Source organism: Atheta coriaria, unplaced genomic scaffold, assembly GCF_025399875.1.
Source record: "Atheta coriaria isolate IRGN ID8LTWV9N9 unplaced genomic scaffold, Caltech_Dcor_3.1 hic_scaffold_8_pilon, whole genome shotgun sequence".
Classification (NCBI taxonomy): domain Eukaryota; kingdom Metazoa; phylum Arthropoda; class Insecta; order Coleoptera; family Staphylinidae; genus Dalotia; species Dalotia coriaria.
The window spans coordinates 8,268,777-8,295,861 of NW_027045450.1; the positions used below are offsets into that span (position 1 = coordinate 8,268,777).

Genomic DNA, 27,085 nt, shown 5'->3' on the forward strand with positions numbered 1-27,085 from the left:
ATTACAATTGTCCGGAGGTAAGCCTATGACGTTGTGTTGGACTGTAAGATTGAGCGTAATCAAAACAAATGAATGCTTTGTCGTCTTGTTGACCGCATTGAGATTAGACTATTGAATTATGTATTATATTTGCAGTCAATTGATTTGATGTTGACGTGAAGGTCGGTAATAATACAGTGTGATGGTACTATATAGTACTGGTGGCTCTGAGTTTCCATTGCTGGAATGCTAGATGGCGTTAAAGCAGTCAAACAGCTAGATGCAGAGCTATTATTGGCTAAACTATTTCTTTTATTTTATTTTAAAATTTTTTATTAAATAAAAAGTAGCTTTATAACCATTCGGGAACCACTAAGAATATGTGTTCAAATTTTCATGATGATCGGTTAAGTAGTTTTGCGTGAAAGTGTAACAAAACATCAAGACTTCTGCATTTATAATATTAGTAGGGGATACTCGCGTCATAACCTTTAAATTTATTTTTTATTTTAGTTTTGTAGGATATTGAAGTTCACCCGAATATGCACGATTGGGATTGGGATAATTTTCCGTCTATGGATGATTATACCTATGATGATGCCGGTTTGGACCCGATGCCAAAACATTCCGAGCGTAAAAAGCGTGAAATTATTGCGGAGACTACAGATGGCGTTCCGATCTATACACAGTCGTATGCTGACGCTAGGCAACTCAATGACAGTGGCAGCAGGAGACGAGTTAAAACAACGCGGAGAAGTCACACGACTGCAGCGCCACTTCCACTGGCGTCTGTACCTGTTATACAAGCTGGATATCATAAGTAAATAATATTAATTTGTATTTTTGTTTATTTTAGGTTGTATTAATTTTATTAATTGTAAATTTGTGTGTTGTTTAGTCCTGCGTGGCCTTCAACAAATCAAAAACCCGAATTGAAGCTGTATGCAGAATTGGATAATAATCAAGTGTCCATAACCTCAAAACCTATCATAACAAGATCATCTAGAGTTATCGTAACGCCTGATGTGTCTGATGTCACTGAAGAACAACAAGTAAAAGCAAGACCGAGGGTTAAATCATTGGAAACACGGAGTTATCAGGTTATAACCTAACCTAACCTAAAATAATTTAACATAACCTATTATAGCCTAACATAACCTAATTTATTTGTATTATAATTAATATTTAATTTGATTTTATGTTTATTTAGAGCCAACAATCAGATGAATTGAATACTTATAGTAATAATGGACGAAATTATCGACGACGCATGCCTGTACAACCAACACAACGTCAACGGGTTGTGGAGAGCTTTGAGGAAGATGTAGCACCTGTAGTGCCTACAATTGTGAGACCCACGCGACGTCACATGCCAGCTGCGCATTTTCACGGGGATACATCCAAATATGCTTTGGGTGTGCATCAGAATTATCACGGTCAGTATTTGTTTGTTTGTTACGCTTTCACGGGGCAATTATTCAAACGATCTTCATAAAATTTGGCAAACCCAAGGTTAAGAATATTGTTAAAAATATTGGATACTTTATGATTAAAAATTATAACTTATAGGGTGTTAAAGAAAGGCTCAAAGTATATAAGGAGCATAAATCATAGTTTTAGTTAAATAAGTCTAATCTAGATGGCGCTGAAGCCATAGTTAAACAAAAAATCTATTTATTCATTTAGGTAATGGTCATTTAAAGCATTTGGATAGAACTTATGTGGATTGGATCTCAAGCGATTGGATGAAAGACACAAACCAAGATGGCGTCTTTGATTTTACAAATGGTGTGCTTACCATAAACGAAGACGGTCTTTATTTTGTTTATTCACAGGTAAATAATAAACAATTCTACTTTTTTTTCTATTATTAATATTTTTAATGTTATTTTATATTAGATATTTTATGTGGATGATCACGACTTGAACGGTTACCACGTGTATCGCAATCAAGAAATGATTCTCCAGTGTACAACAATGACGCATTCGACCACTCGCGTGCGTAAAAGCAACACGTGTTACACGGCCGGCGTGGAGAAGCTTGCTGCTGGCGATCGAGTCTACGTGCGTGATTTATCCAATGAGCGTTTGTCTTTGTTCGAGAAAGGTAAGAGTTTCTTTGGGGTTTTGAAACTGTCGGATATGCGTGTTAAATAATACTAATTTGATACAAGAAAACAAACAGTAACTGAAAAAAAAGAACAATTTAAGTTAATGGTATAATGTTTACATTGTATTTATTTTTATCGAGTTAATATTAATATTACGAGTGGTTTTGTATGTAATATATAATAAACAGTAACAGTATTTTACAAATTAAAGAGTTTTGGGGTGAAAAGGAAAAGGAAAAAAATGTGACTGTCAAATGTTTAACAGAGTAGTGTAGAGTAGTAGTATTTGTGTAGTATTCAACGCTATTTAAGCAATATGACACCAGAGGGCGCGCTGATTTACAGTACGCGACTATATCCATACCGTACACATGTGGGGGAAAAGTGAAAGGCAGCGTCTGTTTTGCTGAACGGCTCATGCATGACTAAGCCCAGCGTGTGTTTCGCGCTGTCCTCTTATAGCTGCGCACTACCCGAAAAGTGTGGTGGGGGAAAAAGCTCCAACACAGGCAACAGTACTCGCGCGCGATGTTATAAACTACGCATACTTTTCAATACTAGCAGTATTGATGAAAGCTCTTCTTTTCAACCACTTAAGTGCGCGTCCCGAACCTGTCATGTTAAAAAAATTAACATTTTTTATACATTACAGACACATTTATAAGAGGATATAATTTAATTTATAAAATAATTCAGTTTTCGAACGGAAACAAAATATTTTGTGTTCTTTTAATACTAAAATGAATTAAAATACCAAAACTAATTTTTTTTAATTTGCTAATGAAGGAGAAAATTTGTTAAATGAACCAATCTTTGTATTTAACCCGATTCAACGTGTTTTCACAATGTTCTCAACACAGCGCGTCAATAAATTACACTTGGTAAATAGATTAATTAATAAGCAGAGCGCAGCCCGCCTTCTTCACAATCGAATTACTGTCCGGGTCTACAAACTAAGAAATATACAGGGTGTTACCCAATGAAAAAAAAAACACAATACCTAAACAATCCACAAATTAAATAAATTAAACAGCTTATTATAAAATATTAATATTTTATAAATTATTATAATGATTACTGGACACATTGTATAATTGTAATATTACCCTTTCTACTCACTCGTCTGCTGACTGTGACTCTCTGACACTCTGGGAGTAGGTGAACGCGATTTCATCAGTGCGCCGGCGCAATACTTGCATATCGGGGGCGGCGTTGGCGGCAGTAGCAGGCACCGGCCAGTAGGTGTTCGGGAGCTGTGCCAGAGGGTGGTTGCCGATCGATCGACGCACGGTACGCGCGATCGAAAACAAAAGGTATGTGCAAGCCGTGCATGAATTCTCAGCTTATTTTAGCACCACCCAAAACACAATCACAAAACAAATCAAAACACATAACCACAAAATAAAACAAAACAATACAACATTCAATTACAATTGAAATACATCCGTACGTGACCACCATTAAACACCAAGAAGAAAAAAACATCCGGTGTAAAATATAATATATAAACACACTGTATATGAAACAAAACTCAATACGTGTTGCACACCCTAAAAAGACCCACACACAAAACAAACAAAGTCAAAAATCGATTAATTTTGACATTTTTACACATTATCAGGTTAGGAATGAAATTTAAAGGTTAGGTGTGCATGTTTTATGTCATGTTGTGTGCCTATGAACCGAAAATCAAATATTGACACGCCATCTTGTCGTGCTTATTTAGTTAATATTTACGCAGACACAATAAGTCCACAAAATGGTTGAGGGCGTCGCGACGCGGTGTAAAATCGATGGTAATCCGTTTTTACGACTTGCTTTTTACTTATATTCCATGATTACACATCGTAGACTTGATTCATTTATCAGTTTACGTGGATATCGATTGTAGACAACTTATATTACTAATGTCACTAACCTAACCTCAAAATTTACAGTTGTAGGTATCTGTAATATAGTTTATAAAGTGAAATCATGTAAATTGACACTAATCACTACAGTAAACTTCAACTAATATGATATACAACACTCTAAACATTCTGACACATGCACACGTTGTTCGTTTGTTCAGTTTGTTCACTTTTTCGCTTCACTTCACGCAGCACCTCGTCCATTTCGATTGTCACACATTCGCACTGCACCACTCAGCAAAATATCTAACCTCAAAGTAAATTGTAGTGATATTAAGTAATAATATGTATTTTGCTTCTCCGCCATTTTCTTCTTGTCTTGTGCTGTGAGTCTTCGCCACGGTGGTTGTGTTGACGTGTCGTGTCTTTGTGTAAATTCCAGAAGATGTCCGGTGTGTGAAGCCGCCACTCCCGCGCCGCCGGAAGGACGAATGTGTGTATTAGGTGTGATATTTGAAGGTGCGCACGCAACCGACTCGCGATGGCCGCTGAACACAAGGACCACATCTACAGGTAGGCCATCTTCACCCTGTTCACACTCTCTGCTTACTCTTGACCTGTGTTGATGTGTGATGGAATTCATCATAGAGGATCATTAACAACATTTCATTCGTCATGTCATGATCATTGGTTTTGTTTTTTAACATAGGGGAGGTTGTTGATAGAGGGGGAAAATTGAGGTTATGTTTGGTGTTGTAGACAAGTTCTGCCCGTACCTATGTACCACAGCGACTTCAACATCTGGTCCGTTTTGAAGAATTGCATCGGCAAGGAGTTGAGCAAGATCACCATGCCAGTTGTTTTCAATGAACCCTTGAGCTTCCTTCAACGCATGGCTGAGTACATGGAGTATGCGTATTTGCTGAGATTGGCGGCACAGCAGGAGGATCCAGTTGCACGCATGCAATATGTTGCAGGTAATGTATATAAAGTAGTCTACATTTAGTTGAATAGGTTAGTTGTTGAAATTCAACGTAGATGGCGCTGCTACTCACATGTATTCTAACTGATGTTAGAAATGCATATTTAAGTTTGTTTTTGATGATTTTATGCAAGAACCAATCAACAAATTTTGATAAAATTTGGCATATAGATAGTTCTAAGTAGGGAGAAACACCTAGGCTACTTTTTATTACAAAATATAACCTACAGGGTGTAAAATAATGCATGAAAGTTAAAAATTTACTTTCTAGATTAGATTAGGTTATCTGACAGCTAAAAATGTTGAAATTGGTTAAAAATACTAACAATTATTCAATTCTTTTCAGGTTTTGCTGTCAGTGCCCTCGCAGCTAACTGGGAGCGCCTCGGCAAACCGTTCAACCCACTCCTGGGCGAAACCTATGAACTAGAACGCCCGGAATTCAAGATCATCTGCGAGCAGGTCAGCCATCATCCGCCAGTGTCCGCCTTTCACGCCGAAAGCGCCGATTGGGTCTTCCATGGATCAATCCACCCCAAACTGAAGTTCTGGGGCAAGAGTGTGGAGATTTCTCCGAAGGGCACTGTCACCGTAGAATTTCCTAAGTAAGTTTTTCTGTTTTTCTGTGTTTAATGTGAATGTAGAAATCTGTATGTTGGTACACGTTGAAAATCGATATTTCATCGTTTAGTTATTAAACTATATATGTTGTGGTAGATGCGGAGATGAAACGCGGCTTGAATTATTCATGACAACGTGCTCATGAAATAGCTTCATGTTTCACATCTCATCTTTCATCTATATTAGATTAGTTGGTAGTGTATATACAAGATAAAGGTTGGAATTCTGTGTGAAGGAAATTATCGCTGGGTTTTTTGTTAATTACGTGGAAATTTGATGAGATAGAAGGAAAATTCAAACGGGAATCTATTGTGGTTTAAATTCTGAGTGTAAATAAACTTTAAATGTAATAAAAACAATAATAATTCAATAGTTATGCAGGAAAATAGGTTAATACAATTAATTTTGACCTAAACCACTTTAATTACTCAATTAACGGCTATTAAACAACAAATTTAATAAATTCTTGATTGAATTATGTGCAGAATTTAATAATAAATACATTAGTGAAAGAACCACCACTCCAACTGCATTAGTTTCGGAGTAATAAATAAAAAAACATAAAAAGCCATTACAGGCACCTACATTACCTACATAACTTACATTAATGCTTCAGATTGAATGAATCCTACACGTGGACGAATGTCCTCTGCTGTGTACATAACATCATCGTCGGTAAACTCTGGATGGAACAATATGGCAACATGGAGATCATAAATCACTCTACCGGACACCGCGCTAACCTCACTTTCAAGCCGGCCGGTAACAACTCCAAGGACCTGCATCATGTTGAAGGCTTTATCAGCGATCGTAACAAACGCAAATTACACTTCCTCTACGGCAAATGGACGGATTTCATCAAATGCGTCGACTACGCTTCCTACGAAGAATACACCGCGAAAGATAGAAAGGGTTGTGAGGGAGCACGAAGCAAGAGTCCTAATGATTCACCCTCGCATGCACCACGCAGGGTTATGCAGAGGTTCAACAGTCTTAAAGTAGGACCGTTTAAATCCAACTCCGTACAACAAGAGGTAAATTATTAAATTTAGTATTAAAATTTGTAGGGTTTGAGATGTATTGTAGGCAACCAATTGAGCATGAGTGTAGTATGAACGTAGACCGGCAGAGGGCGTAAATCGCAATTTTCCTTTTTGATTCTGTTAATTTCTGTTTTTAGAGTATTGACGAAGCAAACCCACCAGATATAGGTGATGGTGACATCCCCAAAAGCAACTCAACATATTCTTTTGACGTGCCCAACTCAATTGAGATCTGGAGAGTTAATCCAAGGCCAATACAAAGTGCTGATGTAAGTAAATCACTAATATAACACTAAAAACATAACCTAATATAACTTTCAATTAGTATTATCAATTCACGGACTTTGCAATGTCTCTAAACGAGCTGGAGCCAGGAATGACTGATTACCTCTGCAAGACAGACTCTCGCTTCCGACCGGATATCCGTAAACTAGAACAAGGCGACATAGATGGCGCTGCGATTGAAAAAACGCGCCTGGAAGAAAAACAACGCGACGCTAGCAAATGCCGCAAGAGCAAGAAGAACACTGATTATGCATCGCGTTGGTTCCAACAAGCTGTCAATCCGGCAACCAAGCAGGACGACTGGATCTACACCGGAGGTTATTGGGACAGGCAATATCAGGACGAAGAGGACATTTTCTAACGCGGGCGCACGACTATCGCGCATACTTTTTGTCAATATACACACAACCACACACCCAATACAAATAAATAACTACAACAGTATATTGTACAGTATATTGTACAATTATTTATCAATCAAATCACCACTGAGAAGACACGACACGCAGATGATAAGTTGATAAGCTTGAATCGAATCTTAGAGCAATAATCATAGAATGCGTGAGGAATATGTGTGTAGGCCTCTAGGGGTTAGGAAAAAACATAACCTATGAATGTGTGCCAAGACACGCACATGTATGCAACACAAACTAGAAAAAGCAGTATTTTGAGGTTATAAGATGAATATCATTCCCTCCCTCCATTGTTTTACAACCAGAAAAGTTAAAAAAGTTAAACTTTGCTCGTATAATTTTGTGCTGTGAATTATAACAAGTACAAGTACAAGAAATGTACAACAAAAAGCATAGAAATCATCTAACATAAGTTATTAGATATTTAGACACAGATTAATCTATTGAATCTATTGCAGAAGCATGTTATAAGTAAATCTAAGTAAAAATCAAAGAAATTTAACGAGAACTATGTACTATACTGATAAATCCTACGTAAAGCTGTCTGATTTAACCTAGAACTCACTCTACTAGGCCATGAAATGAGGTTAGGAAACTAGTGGAAAGTAATTCGCTATTTTTTAAAATGTAACGCATTCGGGAAATGCAATCTTGTGACAATGAATTTATCTTTCAGTCGTTTACACCTATATTGAGGCTCATGCCGCTTATGATAATTAACAGTCAATATTGATGGGGATCAGTAACAAGAGTAACAATGTAACAATGTAAAAACTAGCGCTGCTTAGTTGCAGATAGCTAAAATACTTAAATTGTACACTAACAGATTAAAAATTACACGTTTAGTTAGTTTTAGTTGAAATTGTATGAATATGTACATAATCGTTGTGCTTCAGATGCTCTATGTGTAATAAACAGATAATTAATTGATTAGAAACAACTACGGGTTTGTTTGGGACATCCTGTATTGTGATGTGTTCCTAACCTCTTAAATATCATGTGTTTTGGATGCAATACATGCTAGCATTAGTTGCATTTGTTTTTGGTTGTTTTGGTAAGATATAATTAATGAATTGATAAGCAAGATGCAAAATATTAAAAGAAATAAACCGAATATCTTGGTAACAGGCACGCCTGGTGTTGGCAAGTCGTTGTTATGCGTTAAATTAGCTGAAATCACAGGTATGAGATGGATTGATGTCTCGAAAGTTGCTGTGGAGAATAATTGTCTTGAAGAATTTGACCAAGAGTATAATTGTCCTATTTTGGATGAAGATAAAGTAAATTTTAATTGTATTTAGGTTTTTATTTGAGATTTAATGTTTATTTATGTGATTTTTATAGTTAATGGATGGTTTAGAAGAATCTATGAGTCTTGGAGGCAATATTGTTGACTATCATTCATGTGAATTCTTCCCTGAGAGATGGTTTGACATTGTTTTTGTCCTAAGAGTTGATAACACCACATTATTTGACAGATTAACAGCAAGGTATGTCTATATTTTCAAATTAAGGTTTTGGATTGAAAAAAATTGTTAAATAATTCTATTTAAGGGGATATTCTGGTAAAAAATTAGAAGATAATATCCAATGTGAGATATTTCAGACAATCCTAGAGGAAGCTAGAAGTTCTTATGCTGAAGAAATTGTGCATGAGCTGCAAAGCACAAATGCTGCTGAATTAGAGTCAAATGTGCAAAGGATTTATATGTGGGTGCAAAGTTGGTTGCAAACAAATACAGAAACATGATTAATATAAATTTTTAAGTTTTTTTTTTGCCTTTTATCTTGATTTTTGTGGTGAAAATTAAATTTAAACATGAAAATTGGAATTTGACAGGAAAAAATAACATGGCGGCCAATGACATCATCAAAACAACTTATGTTTTTAATTTTCATAAAATAAAAACAAGAAAATACACAAATTGATAAAATTTAGAGTAATTTATGATTTTAATATGTTTTAAGAACTTTTGCGAACATTTTGAGGTGTCCTAATTATTTTTTCAATTGAATTTAGTTCAGTTTGTTCAATAAAAAGCAAAAATAATCAATTTTAATAGTTTTAACAGAAAAAAAAACAACAACTATATTATTATTTGGCTTAAATATTGTTGAAATAATGTATTTTTAATTGTTTTTAATGAATTTATTCTTGCATTTTTGTCATCTCTCTGTAGAGATAGGAAGAATACAACAGTTTGTGTGCTACCTTCACTAGCTGCTTACATATGTATGCGTCAGATTGGTGATGTTGCCTGCATTGCCGACTAGTGACATGACACCTCCACCGGCAGCGATCGGCTCGCTCGGATTCGTTTAGGTTTTTCGAGCTTTGCAATCGTTTCGCGTTGCCGTCTCTCAGCCGCTGTCATCCATAGTCCAAGTTCTGCGTTCTGCCTGCGTCCGCCAAGTGCGAGCGCCGCCGCCGGACACCACCTCTTCGTTTTCCAGCGTGCGCCGCCCGCCCGCCGATCACAGACCGGAGACCGGAGTCATTCAGGTAAGCTACCCAGGCGAAACTCAGTAAAAACTCAAACGTAACATTATGCGGATCATCGCTGCGCTCACGATACACCGCTGATAGTGTTTAGGGGGAGGGTCAAGCCACAATCTCGCGTTTCTCTCGCGATTCGAACGCGCAAAACGCCGAAAAGGTCAAAGATGAACGCGGGGGTTGCATTCGTAAATGAGGTCAAATTGTTGATGCTATTTTCATGTTGCAGGGGTGTGAGTGCTGAGGAAGTACTGGCAGGACATCAAGATGCCAGCGGTACGTGGCGATGGAATGCGCGGCTTGGCTGTGTTCATCTCAGACATCAGGAATTGTATATACCTCCCAATAGATTATTATTGCTCACTTGGCTAATGAATTGAATTTGCAGGCAAGAGTAAGGAGGCTGAGATCAAGCGCATCAATAAAGAACTTGCCAACATCCGTGGCAAGTTTAAAGGAGACAAGACTCTGGATGGGTATCAGAAGAAGAAATATGTCTGCAAGCTGCTTTTCATCTTCTTGCTGGGGCATGACATTGATTTTGGACACATGGAAGCCGTCAACCTGCTATCTTCCAATAAATATTCCGAAAAACAAATTGTAAGTTAAAATCTTCTTAAAATTTAACCAAAAATCAAAGCAATATTAAAATTATTTAATATTTTACAGGGTTATCTGTTTATATCAGTGCTAGTCAACACAAATAGTGAACTCATCAAGCTGATTATACAAAGTATTAAGAATGACCTGGCGTCGCGCAACCCAATCCATGTCAACCTTGCGCTGCAGTGCATCGCTAATATCGGTAGTCGCGAAATGGCGGAAGCGTTCGCCATTGAAATTCCAAAACTACTGGTATCCGGCGATACGATGGATGTGGTAAAACAGAGCGCTGCATTATGCCTGCTGCGTCTGTTCCGCACCTCGCAGGAAATCATCCCCGGTGGTGAGTGGACATCGCGTATTATCCATTTACTCAACGACCAGCACATGGGCGTCGTCACGGCTGCCACCAGTCTTATCGACGCCCTGGTTAAGAAGAATCCGGAAGAGTACAAGGGGTGTGTGTCATTGGCTGTGTCACGCCTCAGTCGAATTGTAACAGCAAACTACACAGATCTACAGGATTATACTTACTATTTCGTGCCAGCACCATGGTTATCTGTCAAATTGTTGCGGTTATTGCAAAACTACACTCCTCCAGGTAATATATAATAAAAATTAATTCTATTTATGAGATTTTAATGTTTTTTGTATTTAATTTAGCTGAAGATCCAGGCGTACGAGGCAGGTTGAACGAATGCCTCGAGACGATACTGAACAAAGCTCAAGAACCTCCAAAATCGAAGAAGGTGCAGCACTCGAACGCCAAGAATGCCGTCCTCTTCGAAGCCATCAGTCTTATTATACACAACGACAGTGAACCCGGGTTATTAGTTAGAGCATGCAATCAACTGGGCCAATTCCTGAGCAACCGCGAAACCAACTTGCGTTATCTCGCGTTGGAATCCATGTGCCACTTGGCCACATCGGAATTTTCGCATGAGGCCGTCAAGAAGCACCAGGAAGTGGTGATACTTTCCATGAAAATGGAAAAAGATGTTTCCGTACGTCAACAGGCCGTTGATTTACTCTACGCCATGTGTGACAAGAGTAACGCTGAGGAAATAGTTCAGGAAATGTTGAACTATTTGGAAACAGCAGATTATTCGATTCGTGAAGAGATGGTTCTAAAGGTCGCCATTTTGGCTGAGAAATACGCGACGGATTACACATGGTACGTGGACGTCATTCTCAATCTCATCCGTATTGCTGGTGATTATGTCAGCGAAGAAGTGTGGTACAGAGTCATCCAGATCGTCATTAATCGGGATGAAGTACAAGGCTACGCAGCGAAAACTGTTTTCGAAGCGTTGCAAGCCCCCGCATGTCATGAAAACATGGTTAAAGTAGGCGGATATATTCTCGGCGAGTTCGGCAACTTGATTGCGGGCGATCATCGATCGTCCCCGTCCGTGCAGTTCCAGCTACTGCACTCGAAGTATCACCTGTGTTCGCCGATGACGCGCGCGCTCTTGTTGTCTACTTATATTAAATTTATCAATCTGTTTCCGGAGATTCGTACGCAGGTGCAGGAGGTATTCAAGCAGCACAGTAATCTGCGATCGGCGGACGCTGAATTACAACAGCGTGCGTCCGAATATCTTCAATTGAGTATCATTGCCAGTTCTGATGTCTTAGCCACCGTTTTGGAGGAAATGCCTGCTTTCCCCGAGAGAGAAAGCTCGATTCTTGCGGTGCTCAAGAAGAAGAAACCTGGACGTGTTCCGGAGAATGATATTAAGGAGAGCAAAAGTCCTACTCCAGCCACGGCGAATCATTCGAATGAAGTTAACAATGCAAAGTAAGTTTTTAAACTCTCATAATTTTATTTTGTTACAAAGTTATTAATTTAATGAATATTTTTGTAGTAATTCAGCATCTGCGGATTTATTGGGTCTTTCTACACCTCCAACCTCTCAACCTGGAAATACCGGTGTCCTTTTGGATGTTTTGGGTGATATCTACAGTGGTAACAAGACGAATAATGCGTCAGGCGCGAATAACTTGTATAATCACAAGAAGTTTGTGTGCAAGAATAATGGCGTCCTCTTTGAGAATGACCTCATTCAAATCGGCGTCAAGAGCGAGTTTAGGCACAATCTGGGACGTTTGGGATTATTCTACGGTAATAAAACATCGGCGGCACTGCAGAACTTCGTGCCGAGTTTAATCTGGAGCGAAGAGCAGAACGCCAAGTTGAGCATACAGCTCAGATCAGTCGAACCTACGCTGGAAGCAGGCGCACAAATCCAACAGATGCTAAATGCGGAATGCATTGACGATTATACAGGTAAATTTTATCATTAGAAGCGTTGAATTGAGGTTATGTTGGTATTTTATTTATGATTTTGTGTTTAGATGTACCAAGTATGGCTATTTCATTCACGTACAACAACATGCCGCAGAAGATAACCCTGAAGCTTCCGCTCTTCCTGAATAAGTTCTTCGAGCCGACGGAAATGAACGGCGAGTCGTTCTTTGCGAGGTGGAAAAATCTTGGAAGGTAAAAAATAAAACTAAACGAAAATTTGCATTTTATTTATTGTTTTATTACTTTTTTACAGCGGAAATCAACAAAGATCTCAAAAGATATTCAAAGCGAGTGGCGTGATGGACTTAGCAGCCGCTCGCACCAAAATGTTGGGCTATGGCATGGCGCTCTTGGACGGAATTGACCCCAATCCGGATAATTTTGTTTGTGCAGGTATTGTGCATATGCGTAGTCAGCAAGTTGGATGTCTTCTGCGCTTGGAACCAAACAAAAACGCCCAGGTATGTCACATTACCTTCAAATAACAATAAATTCGTTTAAATTTCCAAATTTTACTATTTTTTTCCTTTGCTTTTTAGATGTATCGACTGACAGTACGCTCCAGTAAAGAACCCGTATCCGTGGAACTGTGCGAACTGTTGGCGGATCAATTTTAAGGACTTTCTTCACTACTGAACGGTAGGCATATGCGTAAATATTATAAATATTTCGAATTTAATTTAGTAAGCAAAACAAGAAGAACTCCCCTCCACACGCAGGGAGTTATAAAACATAAACAAACAAAATGTACGCGCACTGAGCGATGAGTCGATCTTTTAGAACAAATTGTAAGCGCTAAGGAAATATTTATTAGGGTTAAACACACGTCGTAGGTAAAGTAAAGATTAATATAAAGAGTGCAAAACTAGCGAAATGTTTTTTGTGTGTTTTGTGTTTTTGATTTTAAAAAAGTGGTAAACCAAAGTATAATATCGTGTTTTAAGTTTTCGCCTGTAATCGCTCGGTGGCCGACGCAAACTACTCTCTATAACACTGCATTCCAGACGTTTTAATTGATTTCCTTTGTTGGTTTTTATTTTACTCGAATGATATTATGAAATGATGATCAAAGCGCACTTGCCGAGGCCGCCATGTTTGTTGTCATTTGCCGCCCGCGCCCCCCGCTCCATACTCTACACACGCTGCTTTTCTATTATTATTAATAACAAACGTGTAACAACTATAGTATCGAAAGACCAAGACAATATTTGTAGAGATCGACGACGCACGTGGCCGCGCACGTGCACCAACGCATATGTATATGTTATTGTATGTATAAGTACGAATGTAACTGATTAACCCCCTCGCCTTCCTCCCTCCACGCCGACAATGTAACCACAACCGCCCGTCTCTTTGATGAGTTTTATTTTTCGATTCTGTATGCTTTTTTTTTTAGTCGTTTACGAATAGATTGTATTTGTATACGAAGAGTTTGAGCGCTTTGTTTGAAATACTCAGTTCGACATCAATCTAGTATGTAAATATGTGTCCCTCCTTTAAACTTTACACTTAACCACTGGTAATATATCATTGTATAAATGTAGAACTTGATGAAACACTAACACAAAATGAGGAAACATATTCAAAATACTACGCCTGCTCTAAATAAATATGTGCAAAGTGTAAGAAAATGTTAAAGTTTAAGCTTGATGATGAAAATTTCGATGTAATCCGTATAGAGTTACTTTCCTGTTATGTTATATATATATGATATGATTATAATTGATAAGCTCATCAGTTATCAGTGCATTCCTGTAAGAATAATGAAAAACTAGCAAGTGTATAATATACAAAATACATTATATCAATTTAAACGAACATTAATTATGTGTGTGAATTGTTTGTTATTAACATTCAAGTGAAACTATGAAATTTTCTAAACTCCTCCATTAAAATTGCACATAGGGCCTAAACGGTTAATGTTAGTAAAAAAAGTTACTAAAATATTCGATGTAGAATTAAAAAATCTATCAGAATCCAAAATCAGAATTTACAAATTCCAATTTTTAATTTCCAACATAAAAAAGAGAAATCTTTTGCCTTTTTTATAACAAAATCTTTTCTTTAAAATTTTTTTTCATGTAGAGAATTTTTCAAGGACCAAGAATATGATGTTCTTTCTTTTCTAGCCCTCTTAGTTGTCGAAATAATTACTATTTTAATCATCTAAATTAGACTATTCCCATGGCATACACATGTTTCATTAAAATTTAAAATATTATAAAATATTATATTATATTATATTAAATATTATATTTTGTTTAAATTTTCATTAATATATGATTTTGGTACCATTTCAAAATGTTTAAGGTCATGTAAAGTAAAATAATAAATTCATATTTCGGAGTCCCCACCTTTCTTGGCTACTAAGATAGCTTAACTCTTATTTCTTTTTGTGTTTACGGCGGGGTTTCGGCTTTGAAATAACGTTAAAATGACCTAACCTCAGTTCGATTGGTTATTGGCCAGCATGGAAACATTATTGGGAGTTCAAATAAAGATATAAAGTAGATCGGGATGATTCAATGATGCGGTGTGGACAAGAAAATTAAAGCTCCTTAAAATTAACTGTAAGTACTACCCTTACTTATTCCAAACCTACTGCTCATTAAATTAATTCAAAATATCTTCGTGTTTTCAAGGACTAAGTAAACTTGTTTTAGAGATTTGCACCTGAGTCTGACATCGTAGGAGTGACCATTCATGCATCAGATTGTGTAAGTAATTAATTTCTTTATCATTTTCCTAAATAACTTTTGTGATTATCTCACAAATTGACCCTTAAATTTATTTTTTGTGGCCTCGAAGTACTAATTTTGCTTGTTTTAGTATTCTGTTCCAGCAGTCTACGATTCGTAGGAAGCGTAAAACCTGCCGCGTTTCAATAAAGAATATTTTTAAGTATTTCCAACTGTAATTATTCTGCTTATTTCTTCCTGATCACATATTTAACGATTCCTTAAACCATTTATTTTTGAAAAGTGCATGCTAGTGCCATCTATCAATTTAGGAAACTACAACAACCGAAAGTTTTGAGCTTCGGTCCGTCGCTTTTCACCAGAGGGTAGTAATATCATTGAAGTTACCGCGAAAACTTATCAGTTTCTTTAACTTCTGCGATCCCATATCTAATTTTATTTTGCGTCGGACTCTGGAAAATTACACAAAAATTTGACTCGAAACAGTCGGAAACCTGCGGTTTGGTATCTTCCGGATCGCAGAAAGCGAGAGAGGAGGTAAAATGAAGGAGGCGGTAAATCTTAGTAATTTGCGGGTAAAATTGGAATAAGTTAGTAAATCTTTATTCCAGCAAATCTGGCTTTAGTAAATTACGTGTAACTGAACGAAGTACAATAACTGAGTCTGACATCGTAGAAGGACCATTTAAAATCAGATTGTAAGTATTAAATTTCTTTATCATTTTCTAAATTAGTTGCGTGATTATCTCGCCGTTGACCCCAAAATTGCATTTTTATGTTCAAAGTACTAATTTTTGATGGTTTTAGGTATTTTACCTGAGTCGAAGCCTCGTAGAGAAGGTTCATTATTCCATCAGATTGTAAGTAATTAATTTCTTTATAATTTTCCTAAATAACTTTTGTGATAATCTCACAAATTGACCCTTAAAATTGCATTTTTATGTTCGAGGGACTAATTTTTTTATGTGGTTTTAGGGATTTTTGCACCTGGGTCTGACATCGTAGAAGGACCATTCTTGCACATCAGATTGTTAGTAATTAATTTCTTTATCATTTTTCCTAAATAACTTTTGTGATAATCTCACAAATTGACCCTTAAAATTGCATTTTTATGTTCGAGGGACTGAAAAATTTTTTATGGTTTTGAGGATTTTACCTGAGTCTGACATCGTAGAGGACCATTCTTGCATCAGATTGTAAGTATTAAATTTCTTTATCATTTTCTAAGTGAATTTTGTGATTATCTCATAAATTGACCCCAAAAATTGCATTTTATGTTCAAAGTACTAATTTTTTGATGGTTTTAGGTATTTTTGCACCTGAGTCTGACCTCATTAGAGAAGGACCATTATTCCATCAGTTGTAAGTAATTGAATTTCTTTATAATTTTCCTAAATAACTTTTGTGATAATCTCACAAAATTGACCCATAAAATTGCATTTTATGTTCAGGACTGAATTTTTTATGGTTTTGGGGATTTTGCACTAGGAGTCTGACATGTGAAGGACTTGTTCGTCAGTTGTGTGAATGGAACAACATGAACACTAAGTAACTTTTTTGTGATAATCCTCACAAATTATTATAAATTTGCATTTTATGTTCGAGGACTAATTTTTTTATGGTTTTAGAGTTTTGCACCTGAGGTCTGACATCGTAGAAGGACCATTCTTGCATCAGATTGTAAGTAATTAGATTTCTTTATAATTTTTCCTAAAAGTAACTTTTGTGATAATCTGGAAATTGACCCTTAAATTGCATTTTATGTTCGAGGGACTAATTTTTTTATGGTTTTAGGGTTTTGCACCTGAGTCTGTTGAAGCATCGTAGAAGGACCATTCTTGCATCAGATTGTTAGTAATTAATTTCTTTATCATTTTTCCTAAATAACTTTTGTGATAATCTCACAAATTGACCCTTAAAATTGCATTTTATGTTCGAGGGACTAATTTTTTTATGGTTTGAGGGATTTTTGCACCTGAGTCTGAGCATCGTAGAAGGACCATTCTTGCATCAGATTGTAGAGTATTAAATTTCTTTATCATTTTCCTAGAAACAGATTTTGTGATTATCTCATAAAATTGACCCCCAAAAGTGCATTTTTATGTTCAAAGTACTAATTTTGATGGTTTTAGGTATTTTGCACCTATGAGTCTGACCTCATTAGAAGGACCATTATTCCATCAGATTGTAAGTAATTAATTTCTTTATAATTTTTCCTGTGCTTTTGTGATAATCTGCAATTGACCCATAAAATTACATTTTATGTTCGAGGACTATTTTTTATGGTTTTAGGGATTTTGCACCTGGAGTCTGACATCGTAGGATTGCGTTCTTGCATCAGATTGTAAGTAATTAATTTCTTTATAATTTTCCTAAATAACTTTTGTGATAATCTCACAAATTGATATACTGCATTTTACGTTCAGAGGCTAATTTTTGATGGTTTAAGTTTTGCACCTGGAGTCTGACATCGTAGAAGGACCATTCTTTATGTTTGTGTGTTTTTTTAATAAAATATTTTTAAGTATTTCTAATTATAATTATTTCTATTATTTCTACCTGATCACATATTTCGGTCCCTCATACCATTTATTTTGAAAGTGCATGCTAGTGCCATCTATCAATTAGAAACTACAACAGCCAAAAGTTTGAGCTTCACCCCGTCGCCACTAGAGGGCAGCACATAAAAAATTTAAATATTAATTTTACCCGCCATTACTAGTTACCGCGAAAACTTTATCAGCCTTCTCAACTTTCTGCGATCCTAATATTCAATCTTTATTTTGTCGACTCTGGGAGGCAAATGACTAAAATTGGACTCAGAAACAGTCCCGAAACTCAGGTTTTTGATATTCGGATCGCAGAAGGGGTGAGGAGGTAAGTAAAAGAGGCGGTAACTAATAGTAATGGCGGGTAAAATGAATGTTTACAAATCTTTATTCAGCAAATTCGGTTTTCAGATTCTGGAAGGAGCTCGGCTTAACTAAGAGGGCTAGAAAATTAAGAACTACATAATCTTGATCCTTGAAAAATTCTCTACAAGGTGGCATCATTATTGAAAAATCATCAAAAATGGCACAAAAATGTGTTTAAGAAAGATTTTGTTATAAAAAAGGTAAAGATTTCTCTTTTTAGAGAGTAAATTAAAGTTAGATTTTGAAACAAATTATGAAATAATATATATAATAATAATGTGGCGAGGGTGTCTATATCTACTTTTCTGCGTTCCTAATACTACAGACTGATGAGCAGCAACATTTCAGCAATTTTCTCGACAAATTTTGTCGAAATCCATTGAAATTAGTAACAAAATTCTTTTGAATGTAGGATCGCAGAAAGTGCAGTAGGCTAAATCTTGAATAGCGGCGTAGTTTAGTTACTCGTGGATAGATGACACTAGTGATACCGTTTTTAGATTAATATTGATACAATATAAAATTGAATTTGAACTATTTCTCATATCTAGCGGTGGCATTTCCATTAATGTTTAGGGGATTTATGGATTAATTAAAGGAGTAACGATGTTGTGAGCTATGTTTATACGCTTGGAACAAATTAAAACAATAAAATTTATAGTTAAAATAAAAACACCGTTTTATTCAAACATATTTGAATCACAAACTCAATTTCTTAATATATACAACATTTTTAACAATACAAGCATAAGAAAACAGGATAATAATATGCAATTATATAATGATCTTTTTCATACTTTAACAAAATACATAAAAATGATATCAATATCAGCTTCAAAATATTTATGAATTCAATCGTATTTGGAATCATCATCAACACCAGCAATCAATCTTCGTTGTAGACACTATAAACCAGAATGAATAACAGAATAGTAAAACATAAATGCTATAAATTGCCAATATATAACATACGTTCTTGGTATTTTATTCCAGCTAACACATCCATCTTCAGAATCAGAACATCATCGTCAATACGCACCCACCAGTACCACGGAACTTCCACTTGCCCTTATTGATAAACTTGGGCATCTCAGAATAGCTCATCCAATTGAAAAATATTTATGCAAATGAAATATAAATATAAATTTACTTATTCTTACAGGATCCATAAAATATCCTACTTAGGCAATCAAAAGCGAAGGTATGGTAAAGTGACTTATCCGCTGCACCGTACAATTCTAGTGCAAGTATGGCGGTCCCACGACATTGCGTTCGCCGTACAAAACAAAACACAAAAATTAGCTGTGACCAACAAACACAAAAACATTTTATAGGTTTCCGAGTGGATAAAACTCAATTAATTATATATTAAAATCATAAAGAATTTAAGTATCTATAATTTGTGAAAGAACGGTTGTCTCTACGACAAGGCTTTACCCCTGCTAAAACACTAAAAACCACAAAATTCGACGACCAAAAACACAAAGCGGCATTTTGTAGGTTTCCCGGGGATAAACCCACAATTTATACATGTTAATTAAAAGAATAAAATTATCTATAATTTCCAGAAAGAACGGTTATCTACGACAAGGCGTTCGCCCGCCAAACACAAAAACACAAAACAGCCGACCAACAAAACACAAAAACATTTTTATAGGTTTCCCGAGGATAAAACCCACCAATTATATATGAAGATCATTAAGAATTTAAGTATCTATAATTTGCGAAAGAAACTATGTCCTACGACAGGCTTTGCCCGCTAAACACTCAAAACCACAAAATTCGACGACCAAAACATTTTAGTGTATGGTATTTTTAGGTTTCTGGGATAAACCGCTAATTTATATATGTTAATTAAAAAGAATTTAAATATCTATACTTGTGAAAGAACGGTTACTCCACGACAAGGCGTTTCCGCTCATGAATCACACAAAAACCACAAAATTAGCCACTAAAAACATAGTATTTTGTAGGTTTCCGAGGGATAAACCCATCAATTATATATGAAGATCATTAAGAACAATCTCAAATCTATAATTTGCGAAAGAAACGGTTATCCTACGACAAGGCGTTCGCCCGCTAAACACTAAAACCACAAAATTAGCCGACCAAAAACATAAAAGAGCATTTTTGTAGGTTTTCCGGGATAAACTCCATTAAATTATACATGTAAATTATAAAGAATTTAAATATCTATAATTTGCGAAAGAACGGTTATCCTACGATAAGGCGCGTCTTCGCCCGCCAAACACTAAAACCACAAAATTAGCCGACCAAAAACATAAAAGGGCATTTTTGTAGGTTTCCTGGATAAACCCACAATTACATGTAAATTATAAAGAATTTAAATATTCATAATTTGTTAAAGAATGGTTATCCTCCGACAAGGCGTTCGCCCTCTGCAAAACACTAAAACCACAAATTAGCTGACTAAAACATAAAGGGTATTTGCAGGTTTTGGGATAACCCACAAATTATATTACGTAAATTATAAAGAATTTAAATATCTATACCGGTGAAAGAACGTTATCCATTTACTGCGTTTCCGCCTGCCAAACAATTAAAACCACAAAACGAGGCTACGGCGACTCACACAAATCCACAATATAACTCGCGATACGGAATTTTCGCTATAAGTTTTGATACAGGGTGATTTAGAATTAAATTCTCATCTGCAAAAGTTATCTGAACTTATTGTGTCACCGCGTTCGGCGTCTATATTAAGAAAACCGGAAGTTCCTGGCGCAACGAGTACTACGGTGCACTCACACACAACTATCAATATAATCCTCATGATACGGAATTTTTCGCTATAAGTTTTTGACACAGGGTGATATAGAATTAAATTCCGCATCTGGCAAAGTTATTCCGAACTATTGTGTCACTGTTCGTGTAATATACAAAATTGCAATTCCTGGCGCAACGAGTACTACGGCGCACTCACACAACTATCAATATAACTCGCGATACGGAATTTTCTCGCTATAAGTTCTGATACAGGCTGATACAAAATTAAATTCCGCATCTGGCCAAATTATTCCGAACTTTTTGTGTCACCGCGTTCGCGTGTAATATTAAATAAACTGCAATTCCTGGCGCAACGAGTACTACGGCGCACTCACACAACTATCAATATAACTCGCGATACGGAATTTTTTCGCTATAAAATTGAATGCAGGGTGATACAGAATTAAATTCCGCATCTGGCAAAACTTGTCCGAACTTATTGTGTCACCGCGTTCGCGTGTAATATTAAGAAAACTGCAATTCTTGGCGCAACGAGTACTACGGCGCACTCACCCATCTATCAATATAACTCGCGATACGGAATTTTCCCGCTATAAGTTTTGATACATGGTGATACAAAATTAAATTCTGCATCTGAAAAAAATATTACGAACTTAAGGTGTCACCGCATTCGCGTGTTGTAATTAAAAAAACTACAAGTCCTAGCGCAACGAGTACTAGTGTGTATTAACACAACTTTCAAAATAACTCTAGTTTCGGAATTTTCTCGCTATGACACCGCGTTCGTGTATTATACTAAAAAAAACTAAAAATTCTCTATCAGATAAAAATATAAAATAACAATATTTCCAATAGTAAAAAGTCAAAAAATGCAACTAAAAGTGCTAAAAAGAGACATTTTTCAATCTTTGCCCATTTTATTCAAACGCGAATATCTCGTAAACTAAAAGAGATAAATAAGATCTGATCGCAGCGTCTTAATCTACAGACTATTTTCTATAAGTTAGGCTAGTTAAAGCGGAAATCTGAGAGATAAAATTTTAATCCTTAAGAAAAAATTGCCAATTGCTTGATATTTTTTTTCGAGGATTTTCGATAATTAATATCTTTGAAACTAAAAGAGATAGCAACCAACGAATTGCTGATTATGAAATACTGGAATGTTTTTTCCTAAGAAAAAATGGACGAATGAAAGTCAGCTATTCTACCGTTACCCCCTATGGTGCTCTGTACACGAGTCACTTCTACCACTGCCCTCGTACGGTGCCCTGAATGGGAGTCACTTCTACCGCCACCCTACTACGGTACACCAATAGAGACTCAACTAAAGCAATGTTTTTGACATATTCAATTCAATAAACTTTAATAGAGAATATGATTTAAACTAAAAGCGATATCGACCAACGCAATGTGAAAGATTGGAGAATTATCTATTAGGTAAAGATTTAAAATAATTTTATTCTGTTGGATAAAAAGTCCAAAAACGCGACTAGAAGTGCTAAAAATTGAAGACGATTTTTTTCAATTGCGAATATCTCGTAAACTAAAAGAGATAGACCAGAACGGATTTCAAATTCATAATCTAATCTAATTAATCTACTTAAGGTTGAAAAACTTTCCATACAATCAGACAAGAACATAATTAAAATTCGGAGTGTTAAAGTTGTGAAATCGTGTTTAAAAGTGCGTAGAATCCAAAGAAAAATTTGAACATTTCACCAAGGTTTTTCGCAGTATGATCCGTTTTCAATATTACCATTAAGTGAAATATATACGGCCCCCCTAATTCGCGGACTATTGCAACACGCAGGTGAAATGAGATAAAACATTCAACCGAATAATATAACTACTTTTTCTACCTTCACTAGTCTTCGGCCACTAAAACATCCTGAATAGCACAACACCTTCCCATGTTTTCAACACTACTAATTTTCTCAATAAATAAATTAGTTCAAAAAAATAATACTATCAATAGTTCCAATTCAAAATTAATGTATACATACATATAAAAGTTAAATGTATTTGTAAATTTTAATTGAATTCACTAAACATTCACAATCCAAAGCACACGTGTTCATGTGTAATAATAATCACGAAGTATCTAAACACACGAACGTCATGTAAACAAATTCGGTTCCAATGTTGCTATGAACACGAACCAACGTACATCGATTCACTAGTGATTCAAGCACCCAGTGGCAGAAAGGTGAATCATTAGCTTTGTATATAATTGTGAACCATGACTACGACGAAAAAGCCTATACCGTTCGACTCCTTTATCTATACTTCGTAAAGCAAATAGATGCGTCAAGTCGGCGTGTGGATGGCACGTGACCTTTGTACGCGAATTGCAATAGACGCAGTACCTGCAATAAGAATTAAATAAAAATGTGCGACAGCGCGACGATAGACGAAAATATTACGCGTTGCATCTCGCACGGCAAATGCGATAAATTTGTTTATATACAAACGCTGATAATAGACCGGTATTCAAAACAAATACAATTCTATTTTATGATTTTTAGTTCATGCTAGTAAATTAAAATTTAAGTCATGAAATTATGAGTTATGATTTGAGTTTTAATGAAGCATCCGCAATTAAAAAATTGAATTTCAATTTAAAAATTTTCTCCGAAATGCTTAAAAAAAGATTTCCACAAAAGATATCAATTTTCTAATTGCAAGAAATCAATTAAACAGGAAAACAGATAGGTACTATGAATGATGAACAATTTTACTTACCAGTGTATCGAACACCGCAAATCAAATGTGAGTAGATACTGAAATAAAGAAGAAACAAAACATTAGTTACACAATTTCGGACAATGTTAAAATGAATCTGCGTTCCGGCGGAACCCAAAGATTGCCTTAAATATCATTTTATTCACCACAATTATTTAAATGAAAATTTATACCAGGTAGCACATTGAGCCGACGAGTTGAGCAGGAGACAAAAATGGTTCGCACAAGTCCAAAATTAACTGCAATACCAATTATTTACAATCACACAATAAGGCCGGCCGGCATCCGACGGCAACGGATTGCCCGCGGAAATATAATAAACACACAAAATATTGACTTCCGAAGATTACACACGCGAAAAATATTTAGCGAATGACTAAACATGACAATTAAGACTAAATTCAATCAAATATAACGCGATCTACCGAATTTACAACGAGAAACACGAATACCCGCCGGAGTATTATTACTTGCCGCACGAAGTACTCGTAAGAGATGCGTGCCGGCATCACAACTGTGCAGGTCGACTTCTCGCAGGAATATTTTTAGTTAAAACATGCATCGTTGCGCCATCTAAAAACTCTTTGTTGTACCACACGAAAATACAAAGCATTTCAAAAAGTGTGGCGTGCGTGTGAGGCAGTGAGCGATTGCTTATGTATCAGTGAGTGGTCACGCACTTAAATATCCGTGTCCATGGGTTACACGTACACGAAAGTGCGCATGCACCACACTATCTAAACAAATAGCAATTATTACACATAACTCAAAACTTCAAATATAGAAGTCGATAGAATTAAGCAAAATTAATTATTTTTAATTAATTATTGCGAATATTTCGTAAGCTAAAAGAGAAAACGGAACAAATCGCAGATTCTTAATCTACGGAAAATTCTCTATAAGATAGGCTAATTAAAATGGAAATTTAAGAGATAAAATATTAATTCCTCAGAAAAACGGGCAAAAAAGTTTTATGTTACCTACTGAAACATAAGATAAGATGTGGATCAGGTAAGTAGCAAGTTGATATGGATCCTCACGCAGTTCACGCAGTGGCATGTATGTTGAGTTGCCTAGGACATTATATAGGACAGCAGAATAATTCCTAACTAATTGGCAGGAAATCATACATTCCGCCACGTTGAATTATGTATGATTTGTAAGCCTACACTATAATGTTTTTCTGCTTTCCTAACTAACAAAACTATAAAAAAGTCAATTACATATTCTCTGAACATATAACACTACTAAGTAAAAAAAACTATACTTAAATTCTATTGCGGATTCTAGCATAATCTTTGTGTGAAATTTCTATTTACGTTACAGTAGATTTTTTATTAGTTAATCAAATAATTAACCCGACTTATCTTACGTAAGTAAAGTAAATATTATTTCTAGCACATCCGTGCACGATGAATGAACATTAAAACAACAATCTGCGTGTGATAAGAGCCTATAATCAGTAAACAATTTTTTTATCACACACTGCTGTGTACATAAATGTATAACCAATTACCACATAGGCAATATTGAATTTAATTTTTATATTTCATTTCTATGCGATGTTTTATTGATTATATTGCTCATAATTCGTAAAAATACCCGTGAATGATTCATATTATGGCCTCTAATATTCCATTCATCAGTATTCACCTGTCGGCTGACCACATGCCGTGCGTTTGTGTGTAAAATTCACCACAAACCAGTCTTTAGCACCATTCGGGCGGTGTGTAGGTTATAGTCTACGCTAGTGGGCATGCGCACATGCTCACACGCACTAATTGTATTCAAATATGAGCGTGTATATGAGTAATATGACATTCCGCGCATTCCACGCTACAAATCACAGGCATTTTCGTCTCGCGAGCGCAGAATGAGACTTTTCAATCACTTGCAAAATATTTTATGAATATAAGCTGCAGTGCATGGCATTGGAGTGGAGAATCGGTATGGAATTCCTTAGAATTTTTAATTCGCGCAACGCACCCAGCGTTGGATGAGTTGAGCAATCAATTCAAGTACTCAGCATTCAGTCGAGCACAAGTGGTGTTGTAATGTGATATTTTAATCACGAACACGCGTAGAATGTGCAGAATGTGCACAAACCTTGTATTTATCTTGAACAATGTGCAAATACGAATGAGTTTTATACTTGCTAAGTTATAAATAACCTCAAAATACGATAAAATTATTTAATTCGCAATATTAACTTGATTTGATCTAATTGATCAAGATTAAAAGGTGTTTGAAGTGCCGGTGTTTAATAACAACATAATTTATTGCTTGGAAGTGCAATAGCATGAAATAAATTCAGAAATAAAGCAAACAACCTTCAAAAAACAAATTATAAGTCATTAATATTAAATTTAAGGTTAGTTTTGATTGCTGTAGTAGTAAAACATGGTTATGTATATGTAAAAGTTTCAAAAAATAGTAAAAATGTCACATGGATCAGGAGATACAGAGTGTTTTACATCAAGTTGTGAAAATATTATTAAAACCTTTTTTGGCGGCCATTTTAAGACACTTCCAAAAGGTTTTAAAAGTTGAAATTCTGTGCATATTTTATACATCTCTTTACCTATCATATGACTATAAGAAACACCAAATTAATCAAGTGATGCAGAAGATACAGAGTGTTTTACTTCAAAAAATTAATTAATACTCAATAAAATTGAATTTAAGGTTAACATTGACTTGTACGCTACCAAAACGTGGTTATGACCATGTAAATTAGTAAACCCGTCACGCAGGAGATATCTCAAGACGGATTCGATTGTCAATTGTCATGTTAATGTCAGACGTGTTCAATGTACGGCCGAGATTGTCGCCAAGCGTGAAAAACACGACAATCTTACACTTGCAAACCGATATTACAATCAACGACCATGAATTGCTCACGCTGTGACCGAAAAGCCGTTAAATTTAACTACGTAATTCGGCCGCACGCTAAAAATATGTCAAGCGTCATGCATGGTTACATACACAAACTATAACAGAACATAACTTAACCAAAATCAAATTGAATTTGGTCATGTGCCGTATGTCATTAATAACCGATGTTTCCGCAAAAAAAAGCATTTTTAAACGTTATACAAACAAATTGTGTTTGTGATGATAATACACAAGGGAGAAATGAGGAATTGTTTGCATTCCAGATGTGCACGTGCCCCCACATGACGTACCCCTCGTCCATCGACCGGAAACAAATGCCCGCCGCAAGCTGCGCGTCACCCTTCGATCAAATTTCTTACCCACATTGAAAAGTTTCATGTGAAAGTTGAAC

At 35.9% G+C, this 27,085-nt stretch overlaps 4 protein-coding genes and 1 long non-coding RNA gene across 7 annotated transcripts; 4 read left to right on the forward strand and 1 right to left on the reverse strand.

The window, feature by feature from the left end:
- Window positions 1-531: 531 nt before the first annotated feature.
- LOC135796921 (protein eiger-like) lies at window positions 532-2,300 on the forward strand. The gene is made up of 5 exons (XM_065309037.1): window positions 532-799; window positions 878-1,079; window positions 1,190-1,415; window positions 1,666-1,814; window positions 1,879-2,300. Exons 1-5 carry the CDS (start codon window positions 555-557, stop codon window positions 2,134-2,136), a joined length of 1,080 nt encoding a protein of 359 aa, XP_065165109.1. The 5' UTR covers window positions 532-554; the 3' UTR covers window positions 2,137-2,300.
- A 967-nt stretch (window positions 2,301-3,267) lies between these two features.
- On the forward strand, window positions 3,268-8,224 carry LOC135796920 (oxysterol-binding protein-related protein 2-like). Of its 2 annotated transcripts, XM_065309035.1 has the most exons (7): window positions 3,268-3,403; window positions 4,383-4,513; window positions 4,700-4,917; window positions 5,269-5,527; window positions 6,160-6,577; window positions 6,724-6,855; window positions 6,912-8,224. In XM_065309035.1, the coding sequence occupies exons 2-7, from the start codon at window positions 4,482-4,484 to the stop codon at window positions 7,230-7,232; spliced, it is 1,380 nt and encodes a 459-aa protein (XP_065165107.1). In that variant the 5' UTR covers window positions 3,268-3,403; window positions 4,383-4,481; the 3' UTR covers window positions 7,233-8,224. The 2 variants fall into 2 exon arrangements, with proteins under 2 accessions (XP_065165107.1, XP_065165108.1); XM_065309036.1 differs by lacking the exon at window positions 4,383-4,513 and having other exon boundaries at window positions 3,289-3,403.
- A 38-nt stretch (window positions 8,225-8,262) lies between these two features.
- LOC135796923 (adenylate kinase isoenzyme 6-like) lies at window positions 8,263-9,044 on the forward strand. Its single transcript, XM_065309040.1, has 3 exons — window positions 8,263-8,564; window positions 8,629-8,774; window positions 8,839-9,044. Exons 1-3 carry the CDS (start codon window positions 8,370-8,372, stop codon window positions 9,032-9,034), a joined length of 537 nt encoding a protein of 178 aa, XP_065165112.1. The 5' UTR covers window positions 8,263-8,369; the 3' UTR covers window positions 9,035-9,044.
- A 453-nt stretch (window positions 9,045-9,497) lies between these two features.
- Window positions 9,498-14,513, forward strand: LOC135796922 (AP-2 complex subunit alpha-like). 2 transcript variants are annotated; one of them, XM_065309038.1, is made up of 9 exons: window positions 9,498-9,787; window positions 10,011-10,112; window positions 10,170-10,381; window positions 10,451-10,985; window positions 11,048-12,185; window positions 12,253-12,674; window positions 12,743-12,887; window positions 12,949-13,156; window positions 13,235-14,513. In XM_065309038.1, exons 2-9 carry the CDS (start codon window positions 10,049-10,051, stop codon window positions 13,310-13,312), a joined length of 2,802 nt encoding a protein of 933 aa, XP_065165110.1. In that variant the 5' UTR covers window positions 9,498-9,787; window positions 10,011-10,048; the 3' UTR covers window positions 13,313-14,513. The 2 variants fall into 2 exon arrangements, with proteins under 2 accessions (XP_065165110.1, XP_065165111.1); XM_065309039.1 differs by lacking the exon at window positions 9,498-9,787 and adding an exon at window positions 9,811-9,941.
- Window positions 14,514-23,346: 8,833 nt separating this feature from the next.
- On the reverse strand, window positions 23,347-24,311 carry LOC135797605 (uncharacterized). Its single transcript, XR_010549590.1, has 3 exons — window positions 23,973-24,311; window positions 23,800-23,837; window positions 23,347-23,423 (listed from the first exon to the last, which is right to left on the reverse strand). It is a non-coding gene; the product is annotated as an uncharacterized lncRNA (long non-coding RNA).
- Between the last annotated feature and the right edge of the window lie 2,774 nt (window positions 24,312-27,085).

Coding starts and splice junctions, on each gene's coding strand:
- LOC135796921 (XM_065309037.1), top strand. CDS start 555: ATGGATGATTATACCTATGATGATGCCGGTTTGGACCCGATGCCAAAA. Junction 800..877: donor ATACAAGCTGGATATCATAA/GTAAATAATATT, acceptor TGTGTTGTTTAG/TCCTGCGTGGCCTTCAACAA. Junction 1,080..1,189: donor TGGAAACACGGAGTTATCAG/GTTATAACCTAA, acceptor ATGTTTATTTAG/AGCCAACAATCAGATGAATT.
- LOC135796920 (XM_065309035.1), top strand. CDS start 4,482: ATGGCCGCTGAACACAAGGACCACATCTACAG. Junction 4,514..4,699: donor CACAAGGACCACATCTACAG/GTAGGCCATCTT, acceptor TTGGTGTTGTAG/ACAAGTTCTGCCCGTACCTA. Junction 5,528..6,159: donor GTCACCGTAGAATTTCCTAA/GTAAGTTTTTCT, acceptor TTAATGCTTCAG/ATTGAATGAATCCTACACGT.
- LOC135796923 (XM_065309040.1), top strand. CDS start 8,370: ATGCAAAATATTAAAAGAAATAAACCGAATATCTTGGTAACAGGCACG. Junction 8,565..8,628: donor CTATTTTGGATGAAGATAAA/GTAAATTTTAAT, acceptor TGATTTTTATAG/TTAATGGATGGTTTAGAAGA. Junction 8,775..8,838: donor TTTGACAGATTAACAGCAAG/GTATGTCTATAT, acceptor ATTCTATTTAAG/GGGATATTCTGGTAAAAAAT.
- LOC135796922 (XM_065309038.1), top strand. CDS start 10,049: ATGCCAGCGGTACGTGGCGATGGAATGCGCGGCTTGGCTGTGTTCATC. Junction 12,675..12,742: donor ATGCATTGACGATTATACAG/GTAAATTTTATC, acceptor TTTTGTGTTTAG/ATGTACCAAGTATGGCTATT. Junction 13,157..13,234: donor AACCAAACAAAAACGCCCAG/GTATGTCACATT, acceptor TTTGCTTTTTAG/ATGTATCGACTGACAGTACG.